We start from the raw sequence: 12,104 nt of genomic DNA on the forward strand, positions 1-12,104 counted from the left end.
GCACACCTCCACTTGATTGGATTCAAAATAATCAATTTTGTTTTAATTCAATTGACAATTTGAACTTGAATTATTCATTTTCTTCCACAACAAGATAACTGATGATGGAGGAGAAGGAGAAAAAGGAAGGAAGAGAAGAAATTCCAATGAAAGAAGAAGGAGGAAGAAGAGGAGGATGAGGAGGAGGAGGTGGTGTTGGTGAGAGAGTAAAACAAAGAAATTTGAGAATGTAAAACAAAAAAGAAAAGATGAATAAGAAAAAAAGAAGAAGATGGTGATGATGATGAAAAAAAGAAGAAGCAGCAAAAGATGAGAATGAAAAAGATGAGAAGTTTTGAATTATGCAGAACTTATCAGCACACATACACCAAAAAATTCTTAAACAATACACATAAATATCTTCGTGTTACACCTAAATTTGTTGCAAATACAGAAAACTATTTCTCTAATGCTACATTTTTTCTTATTTCTTTCTTTTGAATGAATGTAAGTTCATCATCTTCCAAGTAATTTTGTATCATTATGTGTTTCTTCTTCTTTTTTGTTTGATTTGTTTTGTTTTTATTCTTGTTAAAAGAGTACAATAAGAAGAAACTTGAGAAGATAAAATAAGAAAAAAAGATGATGATGATGAAAAAGAAAAATAAGAAGCAACAAAAGACGAGGAGGAGGGAGAAGAAGAGTTCTGAATTATGCAGAACTTATCAACACAATACACTGAAAATTCTTAAATAGTACACTCAAATATCTTCGTATTACACCCAAATATCTTAGTGTTACACCCAAATTTGCTGGAAAAACAGAAAAATATTTTCTTTAATGCAGAACTTTTACATTACATTCAATTCAAATCATTAATGATGAAACAGTATTCACCTACAGAATCATAAACTACTAACAAAAAAATTAACTAGAATCAAACCACACCTCAGCCACTTGATTGAATTCAAAACAATAATCAATTTCATTTTGGTTCAGTTGAGAATCTAAACTTGAATTATTCATTATCTTCAATAACGAGATAAGGAGGAGAAGGAGAAAAAGGAAGGAAGAAAAGAAATTCCAATAAAAAAAGAAGGAGAAAGAGGAGGAGGAGGAGGAGGTGGTGTTAATAACGACGATAACGAAAAAGAAGAAGAACGTGCAGTAAAGACATGAAAAAGAACGTACGCGCGTTGATTGAAATTTGTTAAATTAAGAGGTGCGTGAAATATGCATGCGTAAGACGTGCGCGTAAGGGTGATTTAGGGAAAAATGACTTATATGGACTTGTATATATAGTAAAATAGCTTGTATGTGGAGAATAATTGTTTTAAAAAGATATAATCAATTTTAGATTTTAGATTGGAAGAGTGATTGGTGTAAATTTAATTAAATTAATAATATTATATAATCAGTAAATATTATTATTTTAGGCCATTATTTTGTCGATAATAATTTATATTATATTGATTAGAATTTGCATACACGAATTAATACAATTAGGGGTGGGAACAGGCCAGGTCAAGTCAGGTTTTACTCTTAACAGGCCAAGCCTGTAATAGAGTATATTGGCTTTAGCCTGGCCTGTAGTCTGGTATAGGCTTTTTAATGAGTCCTGAGCCTGGCTTGTTGTTAAATCTGGCCTGACCTGAAGCCTGTCAATAGGCCTATTTTTTTTTAAATAATAATTAAATTTAAGATATAATTTAATTTTTAAAATTATAAAATATAAAATAATAAATTTATGAATAATATTGATACAAAATACACATATATAATTAAAGAGACAAATGGTTGAGTGGATAAAGGTATTATTATAAGATAAAAGATCTAAGTTCAAATCTTTCTAATAGCATTTTTACTAGTATAATAAAACTCTCTATATATATTTGCAGGCTCAGGCTGGCTTGACAGGCCCAACAGGCTATTTCAAAAGTCTAGGCCTGGTCTTTTAAAGAATATAGGCTTTTTTAATAACTTGAGCCTGGGCCTATTTCCTATCAGGTCAGGCTAGGCCAGGCCAAACACAGGCCAAGTTGTAGGCCCCTGACAGGCCGTCTGCCCTATTTCCACCCCTAAATATAATTTACATATATAAATTAGTAAAATTTATTTGTTGAAAATAATTTAATATTTATACTAATTAAATATTGGCCAAAATTATTAAAAATGATTGGTTAGGAAAAGTTTTTGTAATTAAATATTAAGGATTTCAATCTAGCCTTTAGGTATACAATCCATTGAAAAGTAAAAAGAAAAAAAAATTAAGAATTTGAGCTTTGTAAGAAAAAAATGCAGTAGAAGAGTGTTTAAAATCAATTGCTCTATTAATTGAATTTTTATAGAATTAAGTGTTTATTATAAAACGATTTTTTCAATTGAATCATAATTAAACCAATTGAACCAATAAACTAATAATTAGAATAGTTTAATCATCTGTCCGATTTTTAGAACTTTAATTTTAACTCGCACAAACATTGTGGGCTGATTGAGGGTAAAAATAAATTTGGATTCGTCTAACATTTCATTGTTGAAATCGGACCAAACTATTGAGGCTGGCTAATTCAATTTTTAATATTAAATTTTTGACTATTTTATATTTTTTATTTACGTGGGATCGAATCACCGGTTCAATCAGTTGAACCACTAGCCTAACCGATTTGATCATCAGTTAAGTTCTAACAACTATGTTCCTCTTGACAAAATGAAACCCGAATTCTCCCAACCTCCAGTTCCTACTTTCCTTCACCACATCACTCAGCCAGTCACCTGCTACCCTCTCTGCATGTCCTTCTTCTCCGCCGCGACCTCCTTTCTCTTTGCTTACACCGGCTCCTCCTATCCTCCAATCTGCTCTGCCTCTGCCGTTTTTTTGGCTACTTATTATGTTTACATTTTTATTATTGACCAATGTGTTATTAACTTATTATTTAAGTGCTAATGTTGCTGCTGCTATCAATATGGTATCGCTGCTGTTGTTGTTGATTGTTTATCAATTTGATTAAATTGTTGATAACATAGATGACCCGTTGTTGACCAAATTAGGTTTGCTTTTTAAATTTTGTGCAAGGCATGTTGAATTTTAATGATTGCGATTCATAATATAATTTTATGTTAGCTCTATTATTTGTTTTTATATTTGGTAATTGAAATTTCTATTTGGAATTTGGATTTATTTTATGCAATTAAGATTGTTTAATTTTAATTATAATTTAGTTATTTCTGATTATATCATTGATTAAATGGTTGGATCTATGGGTACCGATAATTTGAACGGTTTGGTTCGGTTCGGTTCAATTTGTAGTACCTGCTGAACCAACATAAAAAATCTTCTCCTTAATAAGATCTCAAAATAAATGGGCGATGCAGCGTGGCAACTTTAGGCAGCAGACACGACGAACCATTTGGTGCTTTCTTATTTCTAGGCTCTAAGCTCTCTCTTTTCCTCCCACTTTGAAGAAAACGATCACAAAGATGAACAGGTGAAGTTGCTTTTCATCATTTATCATCTTTCAGTAGCACAAATTACATTTCTTTCTTGCACATTTTTTGTTCAAGTTTATTCACTTTTCTTTGAACTTTGAAGTATGTTAGAAAGAGTGTGTTTCCATTTCCCCCCTCTTTCTATGTTACTAATTATTATGGGTCTAATTGAATGTGTTTGCTGCGTTAATAGACTGGTGAAGAAGAGTGTTTCAAATTTCTTTGCGTTGAAAATTCCAAGCAAGTCCCTTTGTACCGGGGTTGTCAAAGTTCCTGGTTCCAATGTTGCTGAAATTCTCAATGTAAGTGGATAATAATAATAATAATAATAATAATAATAATAATAATAATAATAATAATAATAATAATAATAATAATAATAATAACTCTTGGTTTATATCCCATCTATGATTATGAATATTTACTTTATTTGTTATTCTTTGTTTTTATATTTCCCCAATTGATGTGGTTTGAAAATTTGTAGGAGAATGAGAAGGAGAACACCACAAGCAATAGTATTAAACAATATGATATTGCTATTGTAGGAGGAGGCATGGTTGGCATGGCTTTGGCATCTTTCTTGGGTAGGTAATACACTAATACTCTTCTTCCTCCGCATTTTCTTTTCTCTTTTCTTTGATTTTTGATAGAAAAAGAGCTGTGGTTGAAGAAGCTGGAAAAAATATTTGATAGATATTGAATCAACCATATGCTGCTATCAAGTGGCTTAAAAATTTTAGAAGAAATAGTTTATGGTCTCCGTTCTTCTAAAATAGAAGTTAAGGGGATGCGTTAGATGTAAAACATTCATGTGTGTCTTTCCAATAGCTTAAAGCTTTGGGAGAGATTATTCATGACAATAGACCAGGATATAATTGAAGGCAAATAGTTATACTTCTAGTTTGGCTAATTATTCTCCTAAATGTGTTGTTCTTCCAGCAAGTGTGCCAATGACTAAGCAGTTGAGTGTTGCAATTATTGATAGCAATCCTGCTCTCAGTGGTAGCATGAGCATTAAGAAGGAAGATCCCCCTGATCCAAGAGTCAGTACAGTAACTCCAGCAACTATATCTTTTATGAAAGGTATCCAGTTTTTACGTTTGTTTTTCACTACTACTGTGGTATGCTATCAATTTCAAATGATCAATTTTCTTTTATGGATATAAAATGCCCAAAAAAATAAAAAAGAGAAAATGGGAGAAGTACAAATGTTAAAGAGGGAATAAGAAGTATAGAAAAGAGCAAAAAAGGGGAAAAAAAATTCAAGATTACAGAATGGATGCTAAACTATTTGTACATGCTTGAAATCGCATCTCCCTTGGAACTGCCATGAGTAGAACAAACAGAAGTGGTCAACCATTCTCTTATTCCTGGTTTATGTGAAAATAGGCACCATTGCTTTTTAAAAATTCAGCCAATAACTGCTAACAGAATAGAATCACTCCCAGGACTCTTAATACCATGTCTTGTTTCCTATTTGGAAACTTTTAAACTATGATTTGAACAGATCAAACATACTATAAACTTGTTTCCTAAAGTCAGTTTGACACCAAAGTTTATTTTCAAGAATGTTACAAAAAGATGGAAACATATTGTTTATGTAGATAATGACCCTTATTAGTTGATCTATTTTCCCAGATGCTGGTGCTTGGAAATATGTTGAGCAAAATAGACATGCATATTTTGACAAAATGCAGGTATTCCCAGATGCTGGTGCTTGGAATTTGTGCACTTATATATCAGTTGTCCTTTGATAGTTTGTTCATTTTTCCAAGCTCCTAGTTTCACTTGCCAAATTCCTTTTTTGTTGCTAAACTCAAGGCATTATAACCATAAGGATGTTATTTTTGTTTGAATTGTTCAAAATTTCATAGATTATTTTGTATCCTTTGGCAGGTCTGGGATTATACTGGGCTGGGGTATGCTAGATACAATGCAAGAGATGTAAATAAAGACTTGCTTGGGTAAAAGTGTGAACATATGTGACATTGAAGAGAGCCTCTTTTTGAGAACAGCTATCATATTAATAATACCTTAAACTTGATCATTCAGGTGTGTAGCAGAGAATAAAGTTCTCCATAGTGCCTTATTGTCATGCATACAGGTAGAATATCAGAATATTTTATTTTATTTCATTTTGTGATCTATAGTATATTTTTTGCATTTTAACTGCATGAACTGTGTTTTCTGTTGGAAATTCTTTTCATTTTTCACAGTTGGAAGCTGTTAGGAGGATTTTTAATCCTCCTCTTCTTTAATCTTTGTTCTCCTTAGATGTTATAAATGATCCAAATTGCTATTAACACTGGTATAAAAATGAAGAGAGGTTTTGTATGATATCCTTGGATGCTCAGAAATTTCTTGTAAGTCTAAGTCATCAATTTACGTGTAGGTTTCAGATCCATCACAACTAAATCACTAAATCTAGCTAGCTATGTTTTTTCTGCTTCCAAGGTTCTTCTGTCAAGATTATTCCTTATGTCAGTAGAAAACTTTGTTATTCTAAGGCATGATACTTAATTGTATTGCAAACTACTAATTTTTGGCAGGATTCTGATTTCAAGAGAACAATATATCCATTGAGGTTAAATTCAATGACTTTGAACCGAAGCAGCATGTCTGTAGTGGAGGAGAATATGAGCAGCAGAGAATCATCATCTGCTCAAGGCCAATGTGCAAGGCTGCAACTTAGTGATGGCAATAGCATATATGCAAAGTTGGTGGTAATTAAACTTTGGGTAAAGTATACTTTGTCCCTGAAGTTTGACAAAAGTTTCAAAAATACCCTTAAGTTTTATTTTGTTTCAATTTTGTCTCAGAAGTTTTCAATTTGCATCAAATATACCCCAGACGGCTAATTTTTCAAAAAATTAAGACCGATTCAACAACAATTTCATAAGAACGACCCCTCAACACAAGCAAATCAAGCATATTTTTCATGCATTATTGTTATATTGGTCTTAAATATTTTTGAAAATTTAGCCATCAAGGCTATATTTGATGCAAATAAAAAACTTCTGGGACAAAATTGAAACAAAATAAAACTTAGGGATATTTTTTAAACTTTTGCCAAACTTCAGGGACAAAAAATATACTTTACCCTTAAACTTTTGATTATGAATTTGTTATAATTGCATTGTGATAAATAGTTGGCAAAACATTGGTAATTTACATTCTGGTAACAAGTTAGAAGCTATCTGATTATTGCAATTTTATATGCAAAAATTGATATCTGATTAAACATGATTGTCTTGAAGGTTGGGGCCGACGGAGGAAAATCACGTGTTAGAGAATTGGCAGGATTCAAAACAACTGGATGGAACTATTCTCAGAATGCAATCATCTGCACAGTAGAGCATCCTTCTGAAAATTGATGTGCATGGCAGCGGTTTCTACCTACAGGACCAATTGCACTTTTACCCATCGGTGATAAGTTCAGCAATATTGTTTGGACCATGAGCCCAACAGAATCAAACCAGCGCAAATCAATTACTGAGGAAGAATTTTTGAAGGATGTGAACTCCGCTTTAGATTATGGATATGGACCTCATCCTACTTCAAGCTTATCTGGAACCCGAGATGTGTTCTCTTGGTTTCAAATGGATATAACAGTATCAGCCAATGAATCCTTTGAAGTTCCACCGAAAATAACTAAGTTAGCTTCTGAAAGGATGGTGTTTCCTTTGTCTTTACGCCATGCCAACTCCTATGCTTCGAAACGTGTTGTTCTTATTGGAGATGCAGCCCACACTGTCCATCCTCTTGCTGGTCAAGGAGTCAATTTGGGTTTCGGAGATGCATATTCTCTTTCAAGAATTATTGCAGAGGGCATTGCTTTAGGCACTGACATCGGAGAGGTATTTATTGTTTACAATGAGCTTATCAATACATATATGTGAAGTTAGATACTTACATATTCTATTTGTCACTCTTTGTGAACTCAAAGCATCCCTTGTATATGTATGTTCTGATTTAATTTGAAAGAGTTTGAAGGTTGGAGGATGAGGTATCTTCCTAAAGTAGTGTCATTGGAGAGATCAAGGATCAAGGGTGCGCTTGCTTTGCATTTTGATTTTCTGATTTCATTTTCAATATTTTTTTTTCTGGATTTTGTGAAGGAAAAAGAGAAAAGAGTGAAAACAACAAATCCTATTTTCTATTTTCACTTGCTGTTTCCTTCACAAAATTATAAAAACAGAAAACACTGGAAATCAAAACAGAAAATGAAAACGTAAACCAAACGCGCCTTGCTATATAAATTTTGAAGTTGGGATTGCTTTCTGGCGCCTTTACACCCTTGTGTGGGACTTTGCCAGGGATATGGAATGGAATGGCATGTAACTAGTATGATTCTTTCTTCTTTGTGCATGCTTGCTGTGCAGGTGAACTTGCTAAAGAAGTATGAAGCGGAGAGGAAACCAGCAAATATTTCCATGATGGCGATCCTTGAAAGCTTCCAGAAAGCTTACTCAGTTGATTTCGGACCTTTTAATATACTTCGAGCTGCAGCCTTCCATGGCGCAAATTATATACCACCGCTGAAAAGAAGTATAATTTCTTATGCTTCTGGAGAGCAAAACTTGCCCGTCTTCTTGTAATGTTGTTTCGGCCAAGTCATTTGCTGGCTTCAACTGGCAGATGAAAATCTTGCTTGTTTGTTTTACTAATACTGGCATCAAAATAAGTTTTACATGAAGGTTTAAACACTAGCTTTTTGCTTTTTTTTTCTTTTGTTTCCCTTAAATGGGGGCTTGTGTATGAGACACAGAGTCAATGGCCATGTTAAATTGTTCTGTGTTGATCCTTCACTGAAACTGTGGCCGTTGTGTGTAAATAGCACCAAAAGTTGTTTGCATGATGGAAGTTTTGATGTAATAAGTAGATAATGTTACTTTGATGATAAATTCAAAGCATTCTGAAAATATTGGCCCATGATTATGCACTTTTCATTATGATTTTTTTTTAATGGGGGATATTAGGTATGTTAAAACGATTTTGATTAATTGAATTATTTTGTACTAATATTGAAAACATAATCTCTTGCTGATGTATTAATTTCAAGTCTTTTTTTGTGTTGATGAAAGTGTTTTTAATGTAATTCTATTGAATTTAGATTCCTTTAAAGTGAGAAAAATAGTAAAGTAGTATTGTAAAAGATTAATTATTATTGATTTTGTAATTTTTATGAAATATGTGTCGTAATATCTTAATTTAAAAGTGATTAACTATTCACTTTAACACTTTATCAATTTTTAAAAAAATTTAATCCAATTCTATCGGTACGAAAGGAATTATATTAGAAAAAGTCAAACTTGAAAGGAATTATATTAGAAAAAGTCAAACTTGTTTGTGAAATTTTGTTTAAAATACACACGAAATTTATTATTATTATTATTATTATTATTATTATTATATTAGAAAAAGTCAAACTTGTTTGTGAAATTTTATTTAAAGTACACACGAATTTTATTATTATTATTATTATAAAAGTAAATTTTATCGCACTGCTATCAGACTGGTTATACTTTATGATACAGAGTGTTGGACGGCTAAAGGAGAGCACAAACACAAGTTAAGTGTGACAGAGATGAAAATATTGAGATAGATGAGTGGTCATACGTGATTGGATAGAATAAAAAACGAAGATATAACATATATGAGAATTAGAGTGGTACTTATTGTGGAAAAGATGATAGAATCGTGTCTCAGATAGTTTGGACATGTGAAAAGTAGACCGATAGAACACCTAGTCAAGAGGGGAGATGAGAGAAAGACAATGAGTGAAAGGCAGATCAAGACTTAGGAAAACCATCCATGAGATGGTCAAACAAATTCACATGTAAACAGTCTCTTTGTAGACATGATACATGATAGAACTCAATGGTATCGTTTGATCCATGCAGCCGACCCCACCTAGTGGGACAAGGCTTTGTTGTTGTTGTTGTATTATTATTATTGTTCTTATTATTATTATTATTATTATTATTATTATTATTATTATTATTATTATAGTAAAATTTTGTGAATGTAAAATGATATATATTTTATTAACTTAAAATTAAAATTACTTCTATTTTCTAATAATAAAATCGTAAAATTGTATTTCTTTAAAAGAAAGGAAGAAACTGATAATCCAAATAGCAATAGGATGGGATTAGATTGCACTTAAAAATAAAATCAAACCGGTCCAATTCAAACCACAACAATGTATATACTTCTAATTGGATTGATTTTTCCTTTAAAACTAATTCAAACCACACCACAAGCACTCCTATGTAAATATGCACAAGAATGAAGAATCACACCTAATATATGTGTGTTAATATTCATCATTCTAAAAGACGTGATGCCAATAAAATTATGAAATGCTACCAGCAACGGGCATTTCCCCTTGAAGCCTCTTGTTTCTGTCCCCAACCTTCATTCCTATCCTCTCCTAAAGTTTGAGACAAATGTAAATAAGCAAACACCCAGCCTTCCATTCTAGAAGTCAATGGCTTGAGACTAGTGACTACAAACTATTTGTAAAATCTAAGTATTTCGAAAACACTCGTCAGCAGAACTCAGAGAAATAACACTAGTAATTCAACTAGCCAAGGAAACAATATACAGAGCATGGTCTTTTGTAAATTAGAATATTCATTTAAGGTGGCTACATCTGAAGTTCTGACCAATATATATATTGATAGGGAATGAACTCAAACAAAAATTACTCCATTTTCTTTAATGGTATCGATAACAATACCCAGTTTACCTTCAATCCTTTCATTGTTTCTTGGTTCATAAGCCAATGCATATACATCAGCCTCCTTTGATCGCTCGGCAATGAGCCTTCCAACCACTCTACAAGCATTGTGATCTGTCAAGGAGGGGAGAGAGTTTCGAAGATCCTTGGCGTTTGTGGTAGCGACAGAGATCACTTTGCTTGTCCCTCGGTGCATCACCTTAGCGTGAATGAATCTTTTTGAAAAGAAAACGTTTAGTAAGAACGGTCTCATGTACATATCTGTCCTCTGCTTCCATGATTTCCTGTTAGGTTTCTTTGCAGCTTCACTTCGAGATCTTCGGGTCCAAGCAGCTTGGATGAAAGAGCACCCCTACAAAATGCAGATGTTGATACAAAGAGTAGACTGAGCATGGAGAGGGAGAAAGAATTGAAATTACTAACACCCTGATTTGGCCCCTGACAATTCGATGTTAAACAATCTCGTCACTATATTGTTATTATACTTGAAATTCCTAAGCATACAAATCTTCGACAAAAGCTGTACATACACAAGGAGGACTAATATTTCCACCTTTTTTTGAAGTTTAATTTTGATGCACTACGGATAATGTAAAATATTTACACGTCTATTTATATCTATTTATATCTGTTCCTCTGGATAACCATTCATATAGATAGTTACCTTTTCTGACATGGCTTTATAATAATGCATCAAAAATTAAATTCTTTTTCCAATGGTAAGGGAGAAACTTGTTTAGAAAGGCAATTATGAAAGGTGAATTTGTAATGTTCATACCCTTAGGGCTTTCGTACCGCAAATTGCATGACTAGGATGTCCAGCTGAAAACTGTTAGCAACTAAATTGGGGTTTCTCTTTAAAAAATTGAGGAGTGGAACAGTGTCATATACGGCTTTCATCTCAAAATGCTCGAATTTTTTACAATTTAGAACCCCAATCAGAACTCAGAAGTTCAAAAGATCGCAGTAAAGAACAGGTTATGTGAGCCTTAGGCTTCAAATTCATGAGAGGGTGAACCCTAAACTTAGAGGAACCAAACTGATTTTAATATGAATCTACTCTATGCTACTATTAAGATTGAAAGGTAATTCTTATTCGATAATTAACATAGAAAAGAATGATTTCGTAAGTGCAAGACTAATCAGGTAGAAAGAAAGAAGCTAACCTCAGAGAGATGAGTGTGAAGATGGACACTTGGCGGGATGGAGGAGAAGGACAACGAACGAGGAGGAGAATCACCAATCGCTGACCACCAGCGGCCAGTGGGAGTGGTAGAAGAGAGGCGGAGGAGCGGCGGACAGCTGTAGGGTCTGGGCAGCTGTGACGGCGGCAATGCAAGTTGAAGCGTCATCCGTGTTGATTAGAATGTTCTTCGAAATTGAAGAATCAGAAACCGTTCAACGAGAAATATGAAGATGAAGTTGAGAGCACTTATGAGCTTCTAATGACGCCCATGAGGTGAGTGTGATTTGACAGTGGATTTGAGAATTGAGTGTTTGACAGACGGAGACGCAATGCACAAATTGAAAACTGCAGAGGATTTTACCACATTATCTTTAATTGTTTTTTTTTAATTTTATATATTTTAAATTAACTATTTGAATCTTATAAAAAAAATTTATATTAAAAGATTAAATATTATTGAAACTATTAACATTATTTGTTTTTAAAATAAAATAATTTTTAATTTTATTTTAAGAAAAATATTTCTTTAAAAATGAGAATAAAAAATAAAAAAAGTTCTTAATTTTTTTTGTGAAGACAAATTTGCCTTTCACATTAAAAAAATACAAAATCATCCCTCACATCTTCAAAGGCATGATAAAGAGGTCCTTCCATCCAATTACTAGTTTAAAGCGTAATAAAACGAGCTTATGTAAAAGTCAAATTTTT

General features: G+C 32.7%; 2 protein-coding genes across 2 annotated transcripts; one reads left to right on the forward strand and one right to left on the reverse strand.

The window, feature by feature from the left end:
* Positions 1-2,689: 2,689 nt before the first annotated feature.
* Positions 2,690-8,431, forward strand: LOC130976292 (uncharacterized). Its single transcript, XM_057901114.1, is given in 10 exon segments — positions 2,690-3,464; positions 3,659-3,767; positions 3,950-4,053; positions 4,405-4,548; positions 5,104-5,162; positions 5,362-5,429; positions 5,518-5,569; positions 6,015-6,188; positions 6,723-7,322; positions 7,848-8,431. Coding segments are annotated over 7 exon segments (1,302 nt in total). The 5' UTR covers positions 2,690-3,464; positions 3,659-3,767; positions 3,950-4,053; positions 4,405-4,415; the 3' UTR covers positions 8,064-8,431.
* A 1,225-nt stretch (positions 8,432-9,656) lies between these two features.
* LOC130973742 (uncharacterized) lies at positions 9,657-11,730 on the reverse strand. The gene is made up of 2 exons (XM_057898391.1): positions 11,377-11,730; positions 9,657-10,562 (listed from the first exon to the last, which is right to left on the reverse strand). Exons 1-2 carry the CDS (start codon positions 11,560-11,562, stop codon positions 10,164-10,166), a joined length of 585 nt encoding a protein of 194 aa, XP_057754374.1. The 5' UTR covers positions 11,563-11,730; the 3' UTR covers positions 9,657-10,163.
* Positions 11,731-12,104: the final 374 nt, after the last annotated feature.

The sequence above is a fragment of the Arachis stenosperma genome, chromosome 4 (genome assembly GCF_014773155.1).
Source record: "Arachis stenosperma cultivar V10309 chromosome 4, arast.V10309.gnm1.PFL2, whole genome shotgun sequence".
In the NCBI taxonomy this organism is placed as follows: domain Eukaryota; kingdom Viridiplantae; phylum Streptophyta; class Magnoliopsida; order Fabales; family Fabaceae; genus Arachis; species Arachis stenosperma.

Bases quoted from the DNA above. Each gene is read 5' to 3' on its own strand.
- LOC130973742 (XM_057898391.1), bottom strand. From the start codon at position 11,562: ATGACGCTTCAACTTGCATTGCCGCCGTCACAGCTGCCCAGACCCTAC. The intron at 10,563-11,376 runs GTTAGCTTCTTT...TGCATTTTGTAG, and splicing joins TTCACACTCATCTCTCTGAG to GGGTGCTCTTTCATCCAAGC.